The sequence below is a fragment of the Dipodomys ordii genome, unplaced genomic scaffold (genome assembly GCF_000151885.1).
Source record: "Dipodomys ordii isolate 6190 unplaced genomic scaffold, Dord_2.0 Scaffold25, whole genome shotgun sequence".
NCBI classification, from domain to species: Eukaryota; Metazoa; Chordata; class Mammalia; order Rodentia; family Heteromyidae; genus Dipodomys; species Dipodomys ordii.
This window is the reverse complement of record NW_012267241.1, coordinates 1508070-1534012: the sequence shown is the minus strand read 5'-3', so window position 1 is coordinate 1534012 and position 25943 is coordinate 1508070. Positions and strand designations below refer to the sequence as shown.

The 25943-nt window shown below is 39.5% G+C and overlaps 1 protein-coding gene across 2 annotated transcripts in view; it reads left to right on the top strand.

The window, feature by feature from the left end:
• The window catches only part of Setbp1 (SET binding protein 1), a 348122-nt gene that overhangs the window by 312408 nt on the left and 9771 nt on the right, over positions 1–25943 (top strand). Inside the window, exons 5-6 of one of the 2 annotated variants that reach the window (XM_013014935.1) lie at positions 9806–9976; positions 12320–12405. In XM_013014935.1, the coding sequence (XP_012870389.1) occupies positions 9806–9976; positions 12320–12327 (179 nt within the window). In that variant the 3' untranslated portion in view covers positions 12328–12405. Of the gene's footprint in view, positions 1–9805; positions 9977–12319; positions 12406–25943 lie in introns of those variants that run through there. The other variant, XM_013014934.1, reaches the window with a different exon arrangement.

Here is a 25943-nt window from a genome sequence, read left to right as displayed (position 1 = left end):
AGGAATTAACTTAGGCAAGGATTGTTACCTGAGTTTAAAGTATCCAGAAACTTTTGAGTTAGAACAAAATATGTTCTATTTCTATGTTTTTCTCTCTGCAAAATGATCTTGTGTCTGAGAAACAAGAAGATTTTCATCTTGCTCAATGTGGGACATTGCCTCTTTGCAGTTTTGCTATTTGAAGTATCTCCTTGATGATAACAGAGGGTCAGGAACGCCTAACATCTGCATCAGTAGAATTTACTGCAAATGCCTCAATGTAAATCTCGAAAAGGTCCCAGCAAATGCAAATGTTATACCTGGTTTCTGCATTAATAAAGCATTAGAGGCAAGAGCTAATCAGATTTTTTTTCCAGTCATGGGGCCAGAACTCTGGGCCTGGGCACTGTCCCTCAGCTCTTCAGCTCAAGGCTAGCACTCTACCACTTGAGCCACAGCGCCACTTCCAGCCTTTACTGCTTATGTGATGCTGAGGAATTGAGCCCAGGGCCTCATGCATGCAAGGCAAGCACTCTACCACTGAGCCACCTTCCCAGCTTTCTCTGCTATTTCTGCTTTTGTTCTGGTCATTTCCCAGACATAGCAAGCCCTTCTTCATTTCTGGTTATAGAATTCTACCCAACTTTCTAGAGTGGAACTTTTGCATTCATCTGTCTTCCTAAATGAAGAGTTGGTCCTATACAAAGAGAGATAGAGGGGATAGAACTTAATAGTATCTGGCACTTGCAGATTCTTGGTGAATGCTTACATAAAGAGTAGATGAGAAGCAGACAATATTGGAGGCCACATGTAATCTCATTTTTCTCCTGACACAGGGAGCATTCATTTACCCTCCTATCGTATCAGCTTTATCCGCTTCGTAAGTGTGTATGTAATGTTTTACTCTCTACTTCAAATCCATCCCTACCTCAAATCCATCTCCCCCAAGAGATTACATCTTCCATGTTCTGTTACTCGGCTTTCAATTAATTGCTAATTTCAGAATAATTTATTCTAGGCATATTGTACAGTATCTGCTTGAATATTATCTGCCTTAATTTCATCTCTTTTTTGTAATACTGGGGCTTTTTTTGGTAAACTCGTGGCTTTGTGCTTGATAGTTTGGTGCTCTACCACTTGAGCTACACCTCTAGTCATGACTTTTCTGATTCTTTGGAGATGAACTCTAGAAAACCTTTTGGCCTAGTGTGTCCTCCAGATGTATGATCTTCAGGTGTATGTCCTCCTAGTATGACCCTCTAGATCTCAGCCTGCTGAGTACTCTGGTGAGCTACAATCATCAGGCTTTACTTCCTCTGTTAAGGTCTTGAGCTGAAGTAAAATTCATTGGACACAAAATTAATGTGATAGAGCCACTGTCTCTCTTTAAGCAAGTTGTTTGGTATCTGTAAATATCCTGCTTGAAATCCAGCTCATGCTCCTGTCTCCAAGCTGTGCTCTCAATTCACATAGGAAATGATGCCTTCTTCAGGTATCTTCTGTTAGTTTGGCTCAGGAATCATGGGGCTAAATCCATCTGGGTGAATTTTTGCTAATTCATACAAAGATGTCATATGAGTAATAAAGGGCCTGCCTTTTAATTATTAAAATTGTTAAGCACTTTAATCATTGCTGTTATAAACAGTCATGCTTACCCTTATAGCATGAAGAACATATGAGAACTAATTCTTAAAGAGCAAGAGGTTTAATTGTTTTAACCAGTACCATCGGCCTGGTAAGATAGATATTCAGTAAGTAGTTGTGGAATTAATGAATGAGACAACAAAAATAATCTTTTTGTTGATATGGACACAGAAAACTATGGTTTCCTAAATCATATGGTCTCTATTACTGAGTTTATACTCTTTTGCAACACATATTCCTCTTGTTGGCTACAAGGGAAGTTCATTTGCTCACAATACAAAAGGACGGTATCAAAGTCAATAATGTCAAATTATTTTATTTGTTGGTTTTGTTCCAGAAGACTATGGTTCTCCATAGTTCTGTTATGGTTCTCCATTACTGGGCTCATATTCTTTTTTTTTTTTTTTTACATTTTACTTTTTGATTTTTTTATTGTGAAAATACTGTACAGAGGGGTTACAATTACATGGGCAAGATAATGAGTACATTTCTTATCAAGCATTGTAACCTCCTCCTTTGTTTCCCCTTCCCATCCCTTCCCATCCTCCCCCCACCCCCCACCCAATTCTCCCCACTACTCCCCGCCCCACCTCCCCAACCCCCGCACTAAAGTTGTAAAGTTCATTTTTCGACATAATGACTTGTAGTTGTACAAAAGAGTTGCCATTCAACAAAAGTTTATGAATACAATGTACCTTGGTCAGTGTTGCCCTTTGAATATTTTTTTATTCTTTGGCAACATATATTCCTCTTTTTAGCTACAAGAGATAACGTCAAAGTCTGACTAGATAACCAGCATAGTTAACAAGAAGTATAATTATCATGTTTGCTGGAGCAGTTGTCTCTTGTTTAAAAATATATATATATTTATAAGATGATTTCTTTGTTGCTTTGTATGTCCCTCCCCCATGGTATAACCCCTGCTTTCACTGTATTTGATGTTGGTATAATTTGGGGAGTGGAAGGGAAAAAACAAATTGTTTAAATAGGAATACAGGTTGATCCATTGCAACAATGAGATGTACAAGACGTTATGCCCGGGAGGTTGTGGGGGAGGGAGAGATGGGAAGGGATGGTAAGGGGAAACAAAGGAGGAGGCAACAATGCTTGATAAGAAATGTACTCATTACCTTGCTCATGTAATCGTAACCCCTCTGTACGGTATTTTCAAAATTAAAAAAAATCACTCACTGGTTTATTCAAAAGTTAGGAAAAGAATATTGAGTCAAGAGACTTGCATGCTTTTGACATTGCTTCACACACATACATGGTCTGTGAGCTGGGACAAATCACCTGTTCCCCTGGGCCTCTGTTCACTCATCTATGATTTAGAGACCTCAGCATCTACTTTGTGTTACCTGCGGAGATGGGAGAGAGGAAAACGGCAGAGTGCATGTCCAAGTTCTTTGTAGATTAGAAACCACTAACTTCACAAAGTATCTTTCCTCCCCATTCACACCATTCTGAACATAGGGGGGGGATCTGTGAGGTGACAGGAAATCCAGCTGTCCCAATGATGGAAGCCTCTCTTCATGCCAGCCTAGTCCTGATCGACACAAAGCACCAGCTTTGAAATTGTAGAATCAGAAAACTAACTGGGCTGTTGAACCAACGTATATGAATTACATGCTGTCAACCAGATATTCTGCTGACTGTAGTAAATGTTGCAAAACAAATTTCATGCAAGTGCACAGCGGTGATGCCATCATTTCCTTTACTTTAAGGAACCTGTGTGGGTGACCTAACGGGTCGGAGGATGTGGATTTCACCATCTCTTACCAGCCCCTTGGTTTCAGATGACCTTTCTTAACTTTCCTTATCTTGAGAAGGAGAATAAACAGTAGCCAGTGTACAAAATTTGTTTGTGTTTGTTTTCCCTATAAAGAAATGAGATCAAGTAGATAATGACTTTTATAAACCTTAGTGGAATATACAAATGACACCAAAAAGCTGTTGCTTTTTATTACCCAAGGTCACAAAACTCATTAAAAGGACTCTGGGAAAGTCAGGCCCCATAGACTGCTTCTCTGCCCTGCCCCTGGTGACCTTGAGCAACCTGGGGATGAGGTAATTGAGCAGCAGCTTCTACTTGGGAAGAAACAGGATCAAAATATTGAAGCTATTGACTTACCCTTAAGGCAGTAAACAGTGCTTTGGTCTCTGACCTTTTCCCATCCTGGGGCAGTCAATAACCTAGCCACTAGATGCAGTGCCTGCCACTGATTTTGATTTGGGAGTAGTTTAACCTTGAACTGAGGTCCAAGTAACCAAGGCAACAGGAAGTCAGCTTGTGCATTGCGGGAGTGGGAATCCATAAATCAAGTCCCTAATGCAAACACGGTGCGCAGGTAGAGGTTTGAGGGGATAACTGGGCTATGAGAAATTACCCTGGAAAATGAGTAACTGTCCCTTGATAGGCTACAGACCTGTTTCAAACAGGTGTGTATATACACACACACACATATATATATACATACACATATATATAAATGTATATGTATATACACACACACACATATATAAATGTATATGTATATATATATATATGGTATGTATTTATCATTAGAGTTCAACAGGTTATAGCTGTATTTTTTATTTCCACTTGCCTCTTTTAATTATGAACAGATGTTGGATCCGCAATGTCATTAACATTATTATTTCCTCCTTTCGAAATACCCTGGCCTGCAAATATGCAAACCTCAGTGCTGTGTGTCTTATGTTGGGGTCCAGAATTAATCTACCAGGAACTCTGCACACCATCTGAACTTCCATAGTGATCCTACTCCAGACCCAAGACACCCTGCATTTTCTCATACCCCAATATAAACAGGGGTGCTACATCTCCACGGTCCTGTCTGAACAAAGCTCTATTTAGTTATCTTTGTGATGAACTTTCTGCCTCAGAAATCAGACTCATTGAGAAGGAGGCCTCACGCACCATGGAGCACCTGCTGCTCCTTGGGATGAAGGGAAACAAAGTCTCTCGGTAGCAACTCGCTCAGTATCCCTCTCTCAAGAAGCAGTTGCCGTTATCAGCCCCTCCCCCAAGTCAGATTGTGCCATTTGTTATATGTATTTAGACTGCCCTTGCTTTAAAATTTATCTCTATTCTTGTTCCTGTATATTATTTCTGAGATCGTTTGCATTATCCTTTCAAAATCAAAAAATACAGACTAGAAGCCAAGATTGTACATATTATTTTTTCTTCAGTTTATTTCCAACAATTGATAAACTAGCAAGCAGTACTATAATCTATAAAGTCTTCAGTTGTCTAGGGTTTTCTGAAGGAGCTGAACAGTGACAATCTGAATGACGTAGTGTTTTAAGTGTTATTTTATTACATTTAACTCGCTCTATAACATAAACACTCGAGTCACAAAGTATGCCCAACAGAGGTATGATCAAGTTTAATGACATGATGTGGACTGAGACTAATTTAGAGACTGTGAGCATTTGCATGGAAATGGGTACAACTGAAATGACAGAAATCACTGGGTTCCCAAGTGAGAATTAAATATTCATCTACTAATCCTGTTTATTGCCCTCTTTCCCCATGCATATCATAATTTAAACAAAGTTGTACCTGCCCAGCCTGTGTTCACAGGTACAAAGATGACTGATCGGTGAGTCTTATCAAAGGAGCAGCTATCAGTAGAACTCGGAGAGTTTGGGGCTTCAAAGTGTGCTGGGTAGGCTCTGCAGGCTTCACTGAGGGGTTCACTGAGTAAGCGTATAAGGAACCAAATTGAGGAATGTTCATTAAACCCCTACCCACTCTCCTTATTTTATCAGATTTATTAGCGGACCCGTGTTAAGTACATACATGTTTAAGCAGACTTGTGTTCAGTACATCAGTCATTCTACCCCATGCTCTGATCAATGTCTACATTTTTTCCAAACTGTGTTTGCTTCTGCACTATAAAAAAGAAAGTTTATGATTTTTAAAAAAATATTAACAATAACAAAGGCTAGGGAGTAGTTCTGAGCAATCTTCACTCAGAATAAATCCTGTTAACTGTTTGATTTGCTCACTTTACAGATGTTTCTCTGCACAATTTAAGTGTATTATCCTGTACATAGCTTATTGTAAGCATATCTACATATTTTACTAACAAAGCGTATTCCACATATTTGTGAATCTTGAGGGTTTTACCTTGCAATCATTCTATTTTATGTGGAAGCTAGATTCGGCTTATAAACATATAAATAAATACATTGGGTACTATGCACTATGTCTACAAATGTATTAACTAATATATAGTAGATTCAAGAGAGAACTCAAATAGTGTAATTTCTCAGAAACAGGAACTCAAAAGGAGTGGCATCAGGGAGAAAGCAGCAGACAAATGAAGAGGAGAAAGTGGGGAGAATACAGTCAGAAATCCAATGTATATCCTATAAAATTGAGAAGCTGGGGGAATGGGTGGACAGGGAAGGGACTGCTGAGAGTGTTGAAAGAGGTGACATTGATCAAGATATATTCATCAACTGCTTTGTTAAATGACAATGCTTTTGTCCAACTACTTAAACTACTTTTGTCCAACTACTTATTTCAAAATAGATAAAACACCCAGGCACTGGTGGCTCCCACTTGTAATCCTAGCTACTCAGGAGGCTGAGATCTAAGAATCACAGTCCACAGCCTGCCCAGGCAGGAAAGTCTGTGAAACTCTTATCTCCAGTTAATCACCAGAAAGCCAGAAGTAGAGCTGAGGCTCAAAGTGGTACAGCACTAGGCTTAAGTAGAGAATCTCAGGGACGGCGCCCAGGAGCTGATTTCAAGCCCCACAACCAACAAAAAAAAATTAAAAATGACAATGAAATAAATTTTTTGTGTTAAAAAAAGAAATGGTATGGCTATCTGTGGATTCTCAAGCAGTAGGGTTTTTGTTGTTGTTGTTGTTTTGTTTTTGTTCTTTTGTTTTGCTTTTTGTCAGTCATGAGGCTTGAACTCTGGGCATGTGTGCTGTCCCTGAGCACTTCAGCTCAAGGCTAGTGTTCTACCACTTGAGGTACAGCGCCACTTCTGGTTTTCTGAGTGGTTTAGTGGATATGTGTGTGTGTGTGTGTGTGTGTGTGTGTGTGTGTGTGTATATATATATATACATACATATATAATACACACACACACACACACACACACACATAAAAGAATTAGAATTCTATGCCTCCATCAGAAAGAATGACATTGCCTCATTTGTTAGGAAATGGAAAGACCTGGAAAAAATTATATTAAGTGAAGTAAGCCAGGCCCAAAGAAACATAGGTCCCATGGTTTCTCTTATTTGCAATAACTAGTATATGTCTGAGACAAGCAGAAAAGGTCAGATAAGATGATGTTAGGAGAAATGAACTCAAAGATAAGGACACAAGTGGTTTTTTCTTTCTTGTTATTATTTTTAATGTATTTATAAGGTGATTTTTTTTGTTGCTTTATATGTCCCTCCCCCATGGTATAACCCTTGTTTTCAGTGTATTTGGTGGTATAATTTGGGGAAGGGAAGGGAAAAAACAAATTGTTTAAATAGGGATACAGGTGGACCCACTGCAACAATGAGATGTACAAAATGCTATGTGGAAAAATGAACTTTACAACTTTGTTGGAGGGGGGGGGGATGTAGTCGTGGAGATGTGAGGGCAGGAATGGTGGGGGGAAAACAAAGGAGGAGGCAACAATGCTTGATAAGAAATGTGCTCATTACCTTGTTCGTGTAATTATAACCCCTCTGTACAGTATTTTTTACAACAAAAATACTTTAAAAAAAAAAAGAGTCTCAGGGCTTTTCCTGATTGGGCTGCTTTGAAACGTGATCTTCAGATCTCAGCCTCCTGAGTAGCTAGGATTACAGGTGTGAGCCACCAACGCCCAGCTCAAGCAGTAGTTTTAAAGATCAGAGTGTAGAGAAGGTGGAAGGTAAAAGGTAAAGGAGAATGTCAGCATGGCTTTCGCCATAGGAGAATAGAGGTACCTTTTCTACCTATGACAGTTAAGCCTTTGTGTCCTTATTCTAGAACTTATTTGACAGAATGGGGTTGTGGCAAGGTGTTAGTGCTCCCAGCGTAACAAGATGATCCCAGTCTAGCATCTGGCTACCTTGAAATTTTAAGCTCTAACATTAAGAGCAGTGTGAGATTATTCAGCTTTTCCTTAAGCTCTTGGAAATGAGTTCTCCTCATCTGTAAAATTGAGAAAATAGTAATATCCACACTACATGCCTGACTGGGTTGTCACAAGGCCCATGTGAGGCTGATCTCACTGTGGTGGAGAGATAATGGTGCTCTGTGAAGGGACTATATCACTCAGGTTGGTGGAGATGGGGAAAAAAAAACACTGTAAATACCTGCTGTAATAAAACCCAGTTTGTTGCTGCTGCTGGCAGAGGCTGATAGCCTACAAATGAAGGGGCTGAATAGCTGACCATTGGACGTGGATAAGACCCTCAGATTCTAGACTTGTAAGGTTTTGCAGCTAGGTATGTAAAAAGTGCCAAGAAACTCTTCTTGGCCAGGAAAGAGAGCTTGAACTTTTGCTTACTGGTTAAAATTGGTTCTCAAATAGCAGTGGGGAAATCATACTTGTGATATTAGTAATAAAAAACAATGGTAGCCTCTGTAATAGCACATATGCTAGACATTGTTCTAAGCACTTTACATGAAGTAACTCACTGGATGCTCACCACCACTCTTGTGAAATAGAATAGCTTCTAGGTCTTGTGTGTATATGTGTGTGTGTGTGTGTGTGTGTGTGTGTGTGTGTGTGTGTTGATCCTGGGACTTGAACTCAGGGCCTGGGTGCTATCCCTGAGCTCTTTCACTCAAGATTAGCATTCTACCTCTTTGAGCCACAGCACTACTTCCAGTTTTCTGGTGGTTAATTGTGGATAAGAGTCTCTTGGACTTTGCTGCCCGGGCTGGTTTCAAACCATGTTCCTCAGATCTCAGCCTCTTGAATACCTAGGATTATAAGTGTGAGCCAGCAGGGCGTGGCTCTAAACCATTTTTAAGTTTACAAAAGTTTAGAAATTCAAAGTAACTTACTCTGGATCACAAAGCTGAAAAGTGTCAGTGCCTGAATAATACTTGGGGAAAAAAAAGGTTCCAGAGTAGCTCGCACCAGGCTTGGAAACATCCTAATGACATGATTTAGGCTGCTTGTTAATACCAGACAATCAGAGGCTAACATATTAGCACTTGCTTAGCTTAGTGGTGATTAATATATTCAGTCTCCTCAACACTCTAGTAGGTTGATTTTTATTGCAATAATTGACATGTATTAATTATATGTATTCAAATGGGGTGCAGTGGGATATTTAAATGTGTGCATAGGCTGTGCACTGTTCAATCCATCCTTCCTCTTCACCCCTTCCCAGCATGTAGCAACTACTGTTCTCTACTCAATAAGCTTTAAGAGAGAACATGGAAGTGCTTGTCTTTTGTGTCTGATTCACATCATCTAACATAGTGTCCTCTAGTTCTGTCCATTTTGCTATGACAGGCTCTCATTTCTCTTCGTGGATGAAGAATAGTCTATTGTGTATATCTAGACTGCGTTTTCTTCATTCATTTGCCCTTTGGTTGGATGCTGAGCCTGATTGCCTGCCTAGATCATGTTCATTCCCCACCCTGACTTTAGAAATACTCTTCTTGGCACAGAAAATGCCTCTCCCTCACCTTTCTGCCCAACACAATCTGCACAGCCTGACTTCACCTCTTCCTGAACTTATCTCTACAGCCAGACATCTCTTCAAGAACCTAGGATGAACTGCACATTAAACTTAGTGTACCTATAGTCTAGTTTTTCCTTCTCAGATCATTTTGTCTTCCCATCTGGGTGAGATGTGAAGCCTCCCTAGAGAGAAAATTGTGGGGATTCCCCTTCTTGCTGTAGAGATAGGTGTGTTGGTTAGAAGGCTAATGCGGGCCTGACACAATCTGTCACTTCATTCCTCCTCGGTCTACCCTCTGTCCAGGCAGCCAGCCTACAATGCCATCACTCCTAATTTCAGCCACAAAATTAGTCATCCTTTTGACTTTTCCTTTACTTGTTTCTAAAATTTTATTCTGTTCATGCCAGCAGGAGGTCAAATCATGACTGTGTTTGAAGATCCTAGTTAAGTTTTATGTTGTTTGTCTCCTTGTTCTTTTAAATCAACCACAGGTTCTGGGTTATTGTTTTTCTCAGGGATGCCAAGTCCTCACTTAAAAGTGGACCAGACAACAGCACATAGTAAGAGCGAAGGCTCAGTGTCTGCCATGATGACCAGGAAGAAGCCAGCTGCCGTGGACAGTGTGGCACTTCCACCCACTCCAGTGCTGTCACTCCTCGCTGCATCTGCAGCCACGTCAGACACAGGTGAGCACTCCTCAGATGCTTTAGGTTTACCACAGTGCAGACAGATGTGGAGAAAGCCCATGGTGAGTGATGTGTTGAGTACAGGTAAGACTGCTTGTTGAGCCAACTTCCCATGGACCATGAGCCTGGAAAGTATCTCCACACTGGGTTTCTCACGTGGGTTGTGAGCTAACAAAGGAACTTCGACTTGGAACCAGACTGCAAAGAATTCAATGAAATAAATAATTGCTTACCTGTTTTCTAAAACAGAAGTTAAGAGTAAAGAAATGTGCCCCTGCCGGCCACTGGTGGTTCACACCTGTAATCCTAGCTATTCAGGAGGCTGAGATCTGAGGATCACAGTTCAAAGCCAGCCTGGGCAGGAAAGTCTGGGAGACTCTTATCTACAATTAACCACCAGAAAACCAGAAGTGGCGCTGTGGCTCAAGTGGTAGAGTGCTAGCCTTGAGCTGAAGAGCTCAGGGACAGTGCCCAGGTCTAGAGTTCAAGACCCACAACTGACACAAGAAAGAAAGAGAGAGAGAGAGAGAGAGAGAGAGAGGAAGGAAGAAAGAAAGAGAGAGAGAGAGAGAAAGAAAGAAAGAGAAAAAGAAAGAAAGAAAAACGAAATGTGCCCCAGCAACCTGTTGACAGTCAGGATGTTAAAGCACATCTCCAAACCTCATTCTCCCACTTGTACAATCAGAGTTGAAGCATGGTGGTCTCTGAGCTTCCTTGAAACACTGATACATTCCACCCCACTTTCTCACCAAGTCCCCAGTGGTTCCCAAAGTCCCCTAGAGTCCTTGAAGTCTGGGGTTTTCACAGTCCAGCCCCTTCCATCTTTCCCCACATTATCCCCAAGCCAATCCAATTTGGCCAGGATCATCCCTCTGTCAAGAATGTAGGCCTCGGGTATGATTTAACACCTGTGCTTGAGAGCAGTGCTACTCACTTCCTGCTCATATCTTCAAGGCCTCCACCAGCCATAGCTCCTGCAAATGTTCATAGTACCCATGCATTTATCTTCTTGTAATAGACACTAGACAATGTCTATTACTTAATTTCTCCCCTGCAACAAGGCTGTGCACACCCTAGAAGTGTCCATGGCTTAGATTCTTGCGATCATCATGGGATGCAGGATGATGGAACATTCCATCACTATTTGTATAAATATACAGTACTTAAAAATGACTTATGATTAGAAGCCAAGAAGAGACTCACTCCAAGCATGTGTCCTTATTCAGCAGGTGGTTTTGAGCAGATAACTTATCTGCATGCCTACCTCCTTCACAAAAATCACTGGCAATTAGAAAATAAGCCCAGTGGAAATAATCATAAATATTTGCAATGACATTTCCCAAATCAAGTTCAGGAAAATACTGGCAAGATTTTTGTGAGAAAAGAAATGTTCTGTGTTGTAAACTGAGTGGGGAATACCACCTCCCTTCCTTCCTGTTTTTCAGAGCTTTTTATTGAGCAGGACACATTGTTAAGAGGAAGCAGCATAGAATTCCACAACCTAATCTGAACACTAAAATTTGTCTTTCTGTGATTAGCTCGTGACATGTCTTGGAAATGGTACCCTCCATAGTTGTCTTGGATTAACCTGCTTTGGAAAGAATGAAGTCATACCTCAAATATGATAATCAACCTTCATACCTTTCACACTGCAGTTAAGAGTGCCAGCTAGAAGAAGGAAAAGGAATGTCACAGAGAAATAGAGACGAGGCCATCCCTAAGGCTTGATGGACCAGTAGCACTTGTGTAGGAGGCGTCTGGCAGAGGGAGCCAGGTAGACAGAATGCCAGAAGTTGTAACTGATACCATGACTGGATATCTACCATGGGTAGACATCTACCCATGGTAGATAGAATAAGCTGGCTAGAGAATAAACTGTGGGCTATGGTCTGTAGTGCTAATTGCTTATTCACCTTGTTGTTTAAGCACTGGAGACCTCACTTTATGGTTTCAGAAATTAGCCTGTGTTTCCGCTTTTGCTTGCCAAGCACAGATATTTCCCAGTGGCCAAAAGACAGGTGGTTTTCTCCTCCCCCCGTCCCCCCCGCCATTATCCTCCTCTGCATTTTTCTATTCAGTGTGAGAGAGACTGGTCTTGGGATTATGTGCTTATATAAGCTTACTTTCTATGCTTGCAATCAGTAAGCGATTTATAAATACTCTAAGCAAGTAGAAGAAATAGGGATGGTGGATACTGGACTTTGACACCCGCCTCTCCAGGAATCAGAGCTGAGCCAAAGCACCTCTGTTTTCAGGATGTAGAAATGGGCTGTTTAGTTTTGACAATCCTAAATTGTGACCCTCATGAGAATTGCAGAGATTTGGTCCATTTCCGGATCTCAGGCGGCTGAGCAGAAAATTGGAGAGGAAACAAGCCAAGGATCTACCCCAGATGCTGGAAGCCAGACCTTCCTGAGATTTCACTTCCCACAGATAAACAGCTTCCCACAAACCTGTGAGAACTGGGAATACACAGGCTGGGCCCAGATCCAGGTCCAATGCTCTGTTCCACACATGGAGAAGCAGGTGCCTCCCAAGATTCACCTGAGGTTACACAACTGGATTTCCTGATTTACTGCCTGGTTTGCAGTGGAACCCCTCTTCTGCCCTTGGCCCAACCTAAGCAAAGACTTACTTCTTTTTTTCCTTAAATGAACACTTCTTTGGAAAGCATAAATAAAACCCATAATCTAATGGAGCAGAAAGCTCTAACTGAACTCAAGCACATAGAAGTCTGTAGGAGCTTGATTTCATTTAATTAACTGAACATTAATCATATGTACTTTTAATGATACAACTTACTTGATTTTTGTTTTCTTTAGACTTCTTTTATCTTTCACTATATGCAAAGTAAATTTAGACTTGATTCTGATTTTATTCAAGAATAAATTTGTGGATAACTTATTTTCTAATAGGTTATCATTTCTACACGATGTCTTTGGAGAACCAGACAACTTCAAGGGTTGTGGGGGAGGATTGAAAAGTTAAAATAAGTTGATTTATAATGGAAATTTAATTTTTAGTGCTGAACCATTTTTAGTCAGGACCATGCATTTTCTATGGAGGTGCTTTACATCTGAATTATGCTTTCTGATCTTTATTCACTGGTTATTTTTGAGATAGGGTCTCACATACACTCTCGCTGTGTTCTTGGATCTTGATCTACCTATTTTAGGCTTCCTGATGGAACTAAAATCACAAGTGCTTGCCACCACACCCAGTAACTTCTATTGAGATGGAATCTCTTAGACTTTTCTACCCATCTGTCCTGGCCTGAAAGCTCGGTTTTTCTAATCTCAGCCTTCCAAATAAATAGTACTACAGGCATAAGCTAACAGCACAAAATTAATTTTTTAAAATAGACATAAATGGGTGGGGGGAGAAAAAATAGACTGAAGATACTGCAACAATTCAATTAATTAAATATTCATTTCATTTAAAATTAAGAGATGCTAAAATACCTAGTGTACATCTTAATATACTAATTGATGCTCAGTAAGTAATCACTGAGTAGTAAAGGAATGGTTGAGAGGAAGCGTCTGTGTGTTGATCCAGTGCTGAATGTGATTGAAGAAATTTGAGAAAGACATACTGAATCTCAGAACACTTAGAACTTAAATGAAAAACAGTTTACAGCACATTATAGGCTGTTGGTAAATATTTTCTAAGTAACTAATTGCTCTATCATCCTAACAATGCTTTTTCAAACAGGTGATCTTTGGTTACAGTTTCCTTATTTTATAAGCATCCAAGTATAGGAAAAATGATTGTGGGCCATAAGTTTAAAATAAACGGTTTTACTAAGCTTAAGTGTGTGAGCATGTAGACATGTGTGTGAAGAAGACCTCAAGCATTCTAGTTTAAGGCAGTTTTTTGTTGTTTCTCAAAATCTGAGACTCATGCTGGTTATGAAGGTATTGATCTGTAGAAGGAGCAGGAGCAGAGATGCAGGATCAAGGAGAAAAGGAAAAAGGGAGGCAGGGACAGTAGTGGTTGCCATCAGAGCTCCAACAGGTCAGCTTGCGTGATCAAACTACTCAATAGTTATTGATCCACTGCAGTCCCCTGGCTCAGCATAGGAGGGCTGATGCAAGGGAGTGCCACATCATTATAGTAAGTAATTAGGGCTAATGCAGTAAAAGCTTCAATAAAGTTTGCTCAAAGTGATGCATAATTTGAAACAACTCTTATTACACTTGCCCAATAATGATTTAATAACTATTTCAGATAATCCATACCTAAATAAGTCAGGCTAATTTTTCTTATGTTCTGCATATTGAACTAAACTTCTTGGGAGGTCATGCAATATATAGACAATTTGTAAATTCACTCTTAAGTGTATTTTTTCTTCTCCTTGTATTTAACAGAACTATATTGTAGTTACCTAATACAGGGAAGACCATATTAATAAGTAGATTCTGTTTGTGTGATAACTCAATAAAAAGCTTGAAAAATTGCTCTGGTTTGGCAACTAGGCATGATGAAAAAGTTGATAATCTCTCTCTCTCTCTCTCTCTCTCTCTCTCAATGTCTCTCTCAATATCTCTCTCCCTCTCTCTCTCTTTCCTTCTCTTCCTTTCTCTCCTTTCTCTCTCCTTCTTTCCCTCTCTCAAACTCCAACGATATTCTTTCATTGTAAGTAGAAGGAGAAAAAAGCATCTATCAGGGAGGGATGCCATCAGCAAAACCCAGTTGTTCCAGGTATAGTTCTGTGAGAGGTAATAGCAAAGTATATAACACTGTTCAGCCTTTCTTTTTTGTATAAAGGTAATAATCCATTTCTCTCTCAAACTGTATAATCCACTTTATTTAACAATACCAGAGCCCATGAGAAAATGATAGTACTTAAGTTTTACAAATTAGAAGCATTTTGCTTCTCATGGTGTAGAGGCTAATAATAGGTAATATACTTAGTTATCAACCAAACTTTTAACTCAATCAAAACTTACTATACCCATCATCAAGATGGAAAACTTTAAGCTTAATAAAGTAATAACATTGACAAAGAATAGTATGAATCCCACATCCTAATTGTAATGAAATATAGGAAGCCAGACACCAGTGATAATAAAAATTGGTTTTAGCTCCCAAATTTTAATGTGTGATTTTGCTCTTCATCAACTGTCATGTATGAGAGGGATCTCTGAATGATAAAATAATACCCTAGTACAAGAAAGCAGTAAGCAGGAATTTAAGGATTGTACAATTATTGTTTTCATTTGCTGTCCGTTTTATGTGGAATTATTATCTGAATCCCCTAACTAAAATAACAGAGGAATTTTGCCAAAAACCTTGTCTTCCCAAAACACCAAAACAGAGCAAATAAATGTTCAAGAACCATAAGGACACACACACACACACACACACACACACACACACACACACACACACACACTAAATGGGACCTCAGTTTATAAAATTAATTCTTACGAGCCCACAGTCATAAAATATATAGATCTAGAAAAAATAAAGCTTAATTTTAAAACAATTGGTCAAATTATCTGAAAAGTACTACTGAAAAAGACTCCTGTTGAAACATCACAGAATGAGTCTGTGTTTATCTAGAAAGCCTCCCTCCCCAGGCTGCCGCCGCCTCTGTGCTTTGTGCTTTGTGCAAAACTGCCCTTTATTGTCTCTGGGCTACTGGGAGTCCCAGCCTGGCTGGAATCTGCTCTGCTCTCCTGGGGGACCCACCAGAGCACGCAAAAGTTTCTGAAAAAAACCATCATTATTATTTCTACCCAAAAATGAGGAAATAAGTTTGTCTCTGATTTAATCTGGATCATAGGGCATCTGAGCCATTTCTACAATGACTAGAGCTATAACATTCCAGGAGAGCATCCCAACTGCCCCCAAATCTGTTCCCTGACTCCGCAACCTCCCACCCACTTCCAGGCCCATCTCATTGCAGCACTTCTTTCAGATCCCCACTGCCAGAGCATGGTTTGCAAAGGATGTCTGCCAGTTCTTGGTCAGCTCCTTAAGAAGGGACACATCATGCTGATAAAGACGTCCAAAGCAACAGTAACGAGCCTTCTTGGTATAGGGACTGTATAGGAATACAGGCTTGTCTAGCAAGGTGGTTCAGTCCATGTCAACAACAGGCAACATAACCTCTGTGTTTAACTTTTCTGCTACACTGAATTTTTTTCCTTTGGACAGATGTCTACAAATTAACGTGCAGAGTGACAGATTCTGTACCTGCAGTCAGTACCTGCAAGTCCTAGAAGAACAAATGTCTTTAATAACTTCTCTTAACAGAAGAGTGCATGGAAATCACTGGCCCTGTTCCTAAAAAGTTGGCAAATTACTCTGCCATGTCCATGAAATTCCACTAGAACGATGCAGTTCTTACCTCATATTGCCTGCCCTTACTAGATGGTTAGCCTCAGACCTCAGTGTTCACGTTTATAAAATGGGAGGATCAAGGACAGGAACACATGAGGTAACACTCACGAAAAACCTTAGGAGAATACCTTACAAAGTATAGTACGGAGTTAGTCACCATTGCTGTGCTGTCATTATTATTACTATTGTGGTTGCTATGATGTCTTCTACTCTGAGATGTTTGGCTCTCTTGTACCCACATGGAATGCCATTTGGGTGATTAGTTCATGGTTACTCTTCAAGACCCAGCATACCTTCTGTGACACCAATTTTGAGAAGCACTAAAGGTCAAGTTGAATGCTACAACCTCTGTGCTTTCTTTGCTCTCTATAAATCCATAGGCTGTTGGTCCTTACATTGGCACGGTGTTTGTACCCTCACTTATTTTCCAGACCGAACTGGAAGATTGCCTGTCTTCTACGGTCAAATCTTCTCCTTTAAAACCTCAGTCGTTAGCACACCTCATTATATACTGGTTGAAATGTGTTGAATGACTGCTTCCTACCTGCCCAAAACATGAAAACTCACACATGAAAATAAACACTCTAGTATTATATTCATTACAGTTGAGGGACAGTGATTTTCCTTTATTTTCCATCCTAGTAATAGAAACAGTAACCATCCCAAGAATGTTTAGCAGAAGGGACTTAGGGACGTTGGGGGCCCCCAATCTTCTTTGTTGAATAATGGCAGCCCAACCCTTGGTTAATCACTAGGGTTACCTCAGAAGAAAATTATGCTTAAGAGGCAGCCTATATACAGAAATTAGAGATTAGAAAATCATAGTATAGACAAAGAAGTTAGACCTATCTCAGGGAACAAACTGGTCATAGTGGTGCATGTTTGTAATCCCAGCAACATGGGAGGGAAAGGTAGGAAGATCCCAGTCTAAGACTAGTTATAAGCCTCTACCTGAAAAATAAAACAATAAAATAAACAGTAGTGTGGCTCAAGTGGTAGAGACTTGCCCAGCAATTCCAATTCTAAGGTCCTGAGTTCAAAACACAGCACCACAAAAAGAAAAAAGCTATGAGGTATTGGATGCATAGTATCTCCTCTCATTTGGAAAATCTATAACATTCTTAGTATGAACTACTTAGTGGAAGACCAGAGATTCAGGGACCTTTGCTGTACCTTAATTATTTTACATGTGATAGTTCTGGATTGAATAGTTTCCCTAATCAGCAACCATTCTGTTTAGATCGTCTCATCTAATGAATATTGAACATTGTATGAAATCTTAGGTTCTTGGGATCTACGGGGAAAAAAATGAAAATAATAGAGGTAAAAAAAATCAAGAAGAAATTCACTCCTGAGCAATTCACAATCATATTTTGGTGCCAAGAACCTGTGGAATGCTGGGTACATTCTCAGTAAACATGTCTGGACTGAGTTTAATCATTTTCTCTCCAGAACTGAAGGGTTTGTTTTTTTTTTTTTTTTAAGACAGAAGGTTTAATGACAGGTTTGAAAGTGCTGCGTCGGTAAGAAGTTTAACTCAATTTATCTTCTCTGAATGCTTCATGCAGATTACATTCCCAACCACCTCTTGCTACAGTCAGACCCTCTTAAAAATAGAGTAATGATAATAATACATTTTATCTTCTTCTCAGCGATAGTATCATTCACACCTCCATTGAAGCCCAGTGGGAGGTTTGGCTGTGAGGCAGCAGACTCAGGGGGAGTCAGGTGCGATTATTGTAATGAGGGCTCCACTCTCTGTGAAATGCAGAAAAGAAAACCTCCCCTATGAGAAGTGATTTCTATTAAGATACTCGTTTTATATCAAATATGCAGGCTCTTCTTTATAAATGGGAGAGAGTGAGAAGAGACTCTTCTCGGGGCAGATTTTATGCAGCACAGAACGAAAGGGCACAAATATTTTATGACCAGTTCTGAGATGAAAGTGCAGCAGCTGCCTTGTTCCTTGGCTTTTCCATTTCCACAAGTCTAATTAGATTGTTGGTTTAATGGTGGTGAGATAATTTAGTGGCAACTGAAAGCAACTATGTTAATGAGAAGGGAACATAGTGCTTTGGGTTTCCTGTAATTAATGGAGAGTTTTTGAAAAACTTCGCAGTTCCAGTGAAGTTGGCATAGTGAGCCCAGCTGTGGAGACAGGGGTAAAGTCTTTCCTGCTCATTGCTGCAGAGATGGCCTCGGGCAATGTGGACGGGCTGTGTAATGACGGTCATTAAGAATGATTTTGAGTGGTCAAGGCAGGCTATAGTCATCTCTTAGCGAACAGAGTATCTTAGAGAGAAGAAGGCAGGGAGAAAGAACAGAGCAAGGATTATGAGATAGGTTCGACAGAGAGAGATAGAGACCGAGAGAGAGAGATAGAGAGATGGTGACAGAGAAAAACAAAATGTTTTGCCAATCACGTCATATTGCAAGGGAGAAAACTTTGAAGACATTACAAACATTGCTTAACTGGGAGTTAGGAAAGCTGGGTTCTTTGTTTGCCACCACACTGAGCTTGAATAGAACCTGGAATTGGAAATTAAGGATGGCGTTATTTTGAAATCCTCACTACAGTAAGCAGTGTAGTTCTTTTTTCAACACATCCCATTATGTCACTGTATCTGTCCGAGACTTCTGAGTCCCTGGGTCCCCATCAGTTAAATGGAAAAAATGTATAGTGACAAGAAGGAAATGAAAGAGCAAATGACAACACCCGTCACATATTCCAAACACATATTCCAAATGTGTGTGTGCATGTGCTTTATGGCCCTTCTCATGTCAAAATGAAGTCATATTACGTCACATCAACTGTGCTGTCAAGAGTTCCTTGTGTTGTAGCTCATTCATGGCATCATTGCCCGTGCTTCATCCTCACTTCCTTTTCTACGTACTCTTACCTCAGTCCAAGCTCTCTACTACTGAGAGCGTTAGACGATGTATCAAGCTCAGCCTAACTCAAATGTCTGTAAGTGTAGATCAACTGTCCATTGTTTTGGCGTCTCTGGGGTTTAAGCTCAGTGATTTGGGCTTGCTAGGTAGGTGCTCTATTATTTGAGCCATGCCTCCCCTTTGGCTCTGGTTATTTTTACGATCCAATCTGGCTTTTTTCTCAGGCTACCCTGGACTCTGATTTTCCTATTGACATTTTCCACCATTACTGTTGAGATGGATTTCACAAACTTTTTTTTGACCCTGCTGGCCTGGAACCTACATCCCTCCGACCTCAAACTCCTGTATAGTTGGGATTGCAGGCATGAGCCACTGGTGCCCAGAAAATTGTCAGTGCTGAAAACAAAACCATAATACTTTGTAGTGAGATAGGGAATAACTGCAGATTATTCTGTATACCACATAAAGTTCTGTTGATTGTCTCACAGAAAACAGGCATAAGATTACTTCTTGTCCTAGAGGAACTTTGTATACTATTTGAGAAGATCTGACTCTAAAATATCAGGTGACCAAATAATATTTTCAATTAAAGGGGTTCTGAGGACAATAAGATTATCCTGGAAAAAAGAAGAGTTGAGAGAGATAGTGACTACAGGAATAGGTTTGCGTCATTTCGGAGCTAGCCTCCTTTCTGTCCATTTCTTTAGTTTTACCTCTGTTCTTAGAAATAAAATAGTTCAAGCTGGAAGGGAACTTTACAGTCAGAATATGAAAAACCTGGAATTCTAGAGTAAGGCCTTATGACCATTCTAAAGGGTAATGTCCGCAAAATGATAGCTATGGGTGAATAGGTGTTTGCAGTTGTGTTTTGTTGGCCTTCAGAAGTTATACTTCTTTTTTTAATTACTTAGCAACTATTAACATAATTATCAAGATTTCTGGCTTTTTGTGACTCATATCCTTTGGCCCCTTGGAGCTAAGATTTCTATCTGGTTGGAGCAAGATTACATTTACCCCATTCGATGAAATATATTCTCTTGATTTTAATAGGTTCCCCCTCTCCCACCATCACCTTTCATTATGATCTTGCCCAACTTCCCTCAATGTGATTGAATTAAAATGCTTGGGACCAGAAGTGGTTGCATTTGGTTTTTTTTTTTTTTTAATTTTGGAGTAATTGCATATATATGATGTAGTACCTAGGTTCCTGCAAGAAGCCATTGAAAACGTGTGAACTCAATTAAAACAATGTGCAGGAACACATAATCTAACAGACATAACATGCGTAATCTGCCGCAACATTTCCTGTTATTTAATTATGGAATTTGGGGCTTGGGAAAGTCCTTTGAGGTTGTGAAATTCAGAGAGCTTTGGTACTTTGATGGGGTCAGTAGTAGAAAATTGAAAGGGAAACCTGGGTTTTCATAGTCTGGGTCTTCTTGTTCGCTATTTAATTTCTGGTCCTCTTTGCTTTCCTACGGGAATGCGATATGCAACTGGCTTCGACTCCTTGAGCAGTCAACCCTTTCTTGAATTGTTGAGTTCCTGATTTCTAAGCTGTGCACCCTTAGGAAAATCACTTACCCTCTAAGATCTCTGTTTTCAACTTTGTAAAATAAGAATGCTAAAGTTCTTCAGGGGTTGCTGCTATGTGTGAAGTATGCCAGCGTGTACTGCAGGTTCTCCAAAAATCATTAGCTCCTTCCTCTTCCCCTTAGTTTCTTTAAAGGGCATGAATGATGCATTCTGCTTACCTTGTGTGGTCTACACCATGAGACAAAGTATACATGTGACAGAAATAACCACTGGGTCAATCAATGAAAGCCACTCACATCTCTACTAGCAAAGAGAAAAAAGGGTCTCTTTATTCCCTCTTCCCAGCCAAGTAAACTAAAATTTATCTGTCCCTTTCATGTCCATTGGACATCAGCCTACTAGTCCATTTAAGGAAATCTCCTTTTGAAAGGGACACAGCAAAGAACTCAGCTGCTTCACACAGCTCTATAGCTCCTTGATTTTTATCCTGAAATTAGGAAGTACTAAATGGCCTTCCTAAGATAGGAAATGTGAATGGGCAGTACCAATAGACAGTTTCAAAGGTAGAGAAAAAAGAAGATACTGATGGAGGGAACCTAAACTATGAAGTGGCTCCAGGAGATGTGTTACCTGTATCCAGGGTTTGCACGAGCGAAAAAAAAAAAAGAAGAAGAAGAAGAACTCAGAGCAAAAGAGAGGAAACCCACTGAGCAAGGATCCTAATCCTCCTCCTGAGCTGTACTCCTGGGCACCTGGGTAGAGTTTTGTTCTCAAAAACATTCTTCTAAGGGATCCTCTTGCCCCTCAATGCCTAAAGATACTTTACAAAGATTTTCTTTATTTTTGAAATCCACTTCTGTTAGTGCCTCTATCCCCACAATCCTGGTCTTTGTCTTATGTAAACTGCCAGAGTTAAGTGATTTGGGCTTTACATATGGAAAGTTCATTTTGTTGTATAATTAATGGGAAGCAGACTTTGGAAGCTGATGATCCCGGCCCTTATTTATATGAGAACATATGTCTATGTTTTGTTTATGACTCACTCTTCTTGCTCCATGCATTGTAACTTGGGTTTGTTTACACTAACTTTTCCTAGAATTTGGGCTGCGTGGCATAGGAGCCAATAATTTATGGTCTTGAAAAAGGAAAAGATGATGAATGAGCTTTTTCCTCTCAAATTGTCAAATGTTAAATTGAAGAAAAGGATTTTGCTGCATTGAGTTTGCCCAAGCCTGTGTTTGAAAAAAAGAAGTTAACGCAGTAACTTTTTTCAATAAACTACTGATAGACTGCTCAGAATATGAATGTATATACACTTGCCAAGACAACATATGACCTCTCCCCACAATGTACCTTTATAATTTGGACCCAAACTTTTGGCAATGAAAGGACCATTCATGGTAAAGGCTGTGTGTTAGGACATGGAGATGCACAGAAAATCTCTATATATCTTCTGCTTTATATTCCTGAGAACTTAAAACTACTCTAAAAAGTCCTCCCTGAGAACTTAAAACTACTCTAAAAAGTCCTCCCTGAGAACTTAAAACTACTCTAAAAAGTCCTTTACGTGCATATTCTCTATTTCTGTCTATCTAAGTTGTATGTTGTATGTGTGTGTGTATATATATATATATATATATGTTTGTGTGTATATATGTATGAATATTGTGTATATGATATCTTAAGTTTTGATGTGTGTGCATGTGTGCCAGTCCTGGGCTTTGAACTCTAGGTCTGGGAACTGTTCCTAAGGTCTTTTATGCTCAAGGTTAGCAATCTACCACTGGAGCTATGACACCACTTCCAGCTTTTTCTGTGATTAACTGGAGATAAGAGTCTCACTGACTTTCCTGCCAGGCTGTCTTCAAAGCATGAGCCTCAGATCTCAGCCTCCTAAGTAGCTAGGATCACAAGCAAGAGCCACAGGCACCCAGCCTGGTTTAAGTTTTATTGTTAGACAATGTGTACATGTATATGTGTTCTTTCTGTGGGGAAACCTATAGTTCCATCAACCCACATCCTTAAATGGTCAAGCTGGTGTCCTTAGTGGCTTGCAATAAATTAGAAACTTTATATGTGTGTGTTAGTGGTTGTACAAAGAGTTTTCAATTTGTCAGTTTAGTACTATACTTCCTGATCAGTGTCCTCCCTTTCATCATTTCTTCCCCATCTCTCCCAACCCCAACCAAGTTCCAAATTTGTTTGTGCTACCTGCTTTTCTATGCATAGTTTTGATATATGTCTGTTGTTCGCAGCACTTTTTGCAATAGCTTAACCATAAGCAACGAATGATAGTGCAAACGAATGATAGTGAAGACCCAACTTAATGTGATGTGAATGTCCTTCAAAAAGTCCTGTCCCACACGCAGGCTTTGCAAAGTAGATGATAAATTCCAGTTTAGGTTGTATTACATAGTGATTTTAAGATTCAAGAAACTCAGCTAAGCTGGGTGCTAGTTATAGGGGGAGGAGCACAGGATTTTCAGTGTCCAATACAAGGTGGGGCTCCATCAATAACATTTATTCCAACAATGAATAAAAAAAATCAGAACCTGTCCTAGTTCCTTAGGAAAACACAATGTAAGAGTAAGGATAAATCTAAATTAATCCCATAATCTGAGTACAAGACTTAAGAGAAATGCTATCCGAAAAGAACAAGCAATCTGTATAAATTTTCCTAAAGAGGGAGCAGGATAAACACTGCAATAGAAAATCAGGAACATTTTTTATAAAGAGTCCTTAATGGGCATTTTAAAGAGTAGGCAGGTTGAACTAAGATGGATAATATTGATAGCATAATTTAGGACTGAATTTTAAACAATCCAGTGGAAAGTTGGATGCAACAGAACCATTCCAAGTATTCTTTTACTTTGTATCTTTCTTTTTTCCTCACTAGTGCAGAAATCTTGCCTCTGGATAAAAGAAAATGCAAGACTTTTCTCCCTATCCAACATCAGACACAATATTCTTTCTGACATTGTAAAAAATAATAGAATTGGACACACATCTGTGGACAATGTAAAGTTATTGTTTCTGGGGTTCATCCATCATCTACTAAGGGGACAGACATGTTATAGCAATGAGAATAATTGCTTACTTTTTTAATGAAGAATACAAATATACTTTATTGTGTAAATTGATAGTATTTCTTTAAAAGCTTCAATAAAAAGGAAAGCCAGTAATATGCAATAAAGTGACTTGAATCAAGCTCAGAAGGAATTGAAGTCACTAACTTTGAACATATTCAAACCCTTTGAAAATTCCTTAAAAAAATTCCAAGTACTCTTTGAGAAAACACAATGAAAAGAGTTTTCAAATCTTTCACAGTAGACTAGAACATTGGACCAAAACTAGTATAACTAAACTTTACAGATTTAAATGAAAGACTTGGCATTTCACTCTGAAAACAATTCTACAATAGCAATGACCCGGCTTGGTAGCTTATATGAAAGTGCTTAGAGGTGAAACTGTTGAATATGGCGTTGTTCAAAAATATACAATTTAATGTAGACTTTATTCATGTGTGTGGCTTTCAATTATAGAAATAAATCAACTATATACATGTATATATATATATATATATATATATATATATATATATATTTAAGCTAAGCACTTCCTCCTTGAGAAATAAGTTCAATTCTCTGTGCCAAAATTTAAAAAGAACTTTGGGGAATATTAAAATCTCCAGAAAAGTGTGACTGAAATGGAATATAGTCTAGAACTCACCTCATTGAAAACACAAAAATCTTTATCTTTTAAAGGACATCTACTAGAACAAAGAATACTTGGAAGAATATGCCTTTGACAGACGATATTCAGAAATGAAGATCCTAAAGAGATTTGTCTGAAAATACAACATAGGGATGACCAGACTAGAAGCCTTAACAAGATTAGAACCTATAATCCCTTCTACTCAGGAGTCAAAAGCTGGAGTCCAACTCCAGGCTGGTAGGCAGACCTTATCTGATAAATCAGAATCACAAGGACCGGAGTTAAAAATCAGTAGTAGAACATTTGCCTACGATGCATAAGGCCGTAGATTCAAGCCCCAGCACCACCACATATTGTAAAAGGAAAAACAGTAACACCTCATCCCTCTAGTATCGTAATCAACATCATTTCTCTCAGGTTGCCAAAAGAGACACAGTATCACATGTACAATTGCAGAAACAAAGCATAAGTATCTATCATGGCATACAATTCTTGGAGTTCCAACGTGCTCAACAAAGATTTATTTTATCTACGCATATATACTTAAATTAGATAGAAATTCTCCTAACTTCATGTTGTTATATGATTCCTTGTTTTCCTCTGTATTGTTCTTTCAGACTTCAAAAGAGAGAATCAATGAAAGCCTCTTGCAAATAAAAGCATGCTTATGTAATAGAGAATTATATAAAAGATGACCTCCATGGTTAAGGAAAAAGCTATACCAGATTTCAGAGGAAAGAAGAGACAATATAAAGAGCCTTAAGAGAGGGTGCACCCACCCCTAATTTGGGTGGCAAGCTTTATGGCGGTGAAATTTCACAGATGTAGCTCAAATCGTCTGGCATAAATTCTGTTTCTGTCCAGCCTCCTGGGCTGTCTAGGTAGCATGATGGGGGTTGACTTACCTTGCAACAAACGGAAGCCCAAGTTGACTGAACCTGTAGGACAAAATAGCTCTTGTGTTCCTCAGTTTACCAGTGCCACTACTTCCAACTCGCTTCTTAAGAAGCAACTTTGACCCTAGCAAATCTCACGCCCAGAGAAATTCCTCTACTTAAAAGATGTCCTTGGTGATCTGGGCTGGAGACTCCCAGTATTAATCACACAGCACACTGGTGTGTACAGCACACGTTGGAAACTGTATTTTCCTTTTTACTTTGTGCTCTGATCATTACGCAGTGTTCCAGTGAATGTGTACTAAACACTTTTAAAGGAATTATGTAATATCTTTCTTTTTTTCTAATCTCTTAGCTTTTTCCTTCACACCTTTCCCTTTCTCCTCCCCGCCCCCCCGCCCACACCACCTCACCCACAGTGTGTGTGTGTGTGTGTGTGTGTGTGTGTGTGTGTGTGTTATCAATTTACTCCTACCTCTGTCAGATCCAAAGGTGATTTATCACATAAGCCCTGGGCTCATGAGGACTAGTAGTATGCAGCCATCATCAAACAAGTCAAGGATTCTGAAGTTCTCGGAACC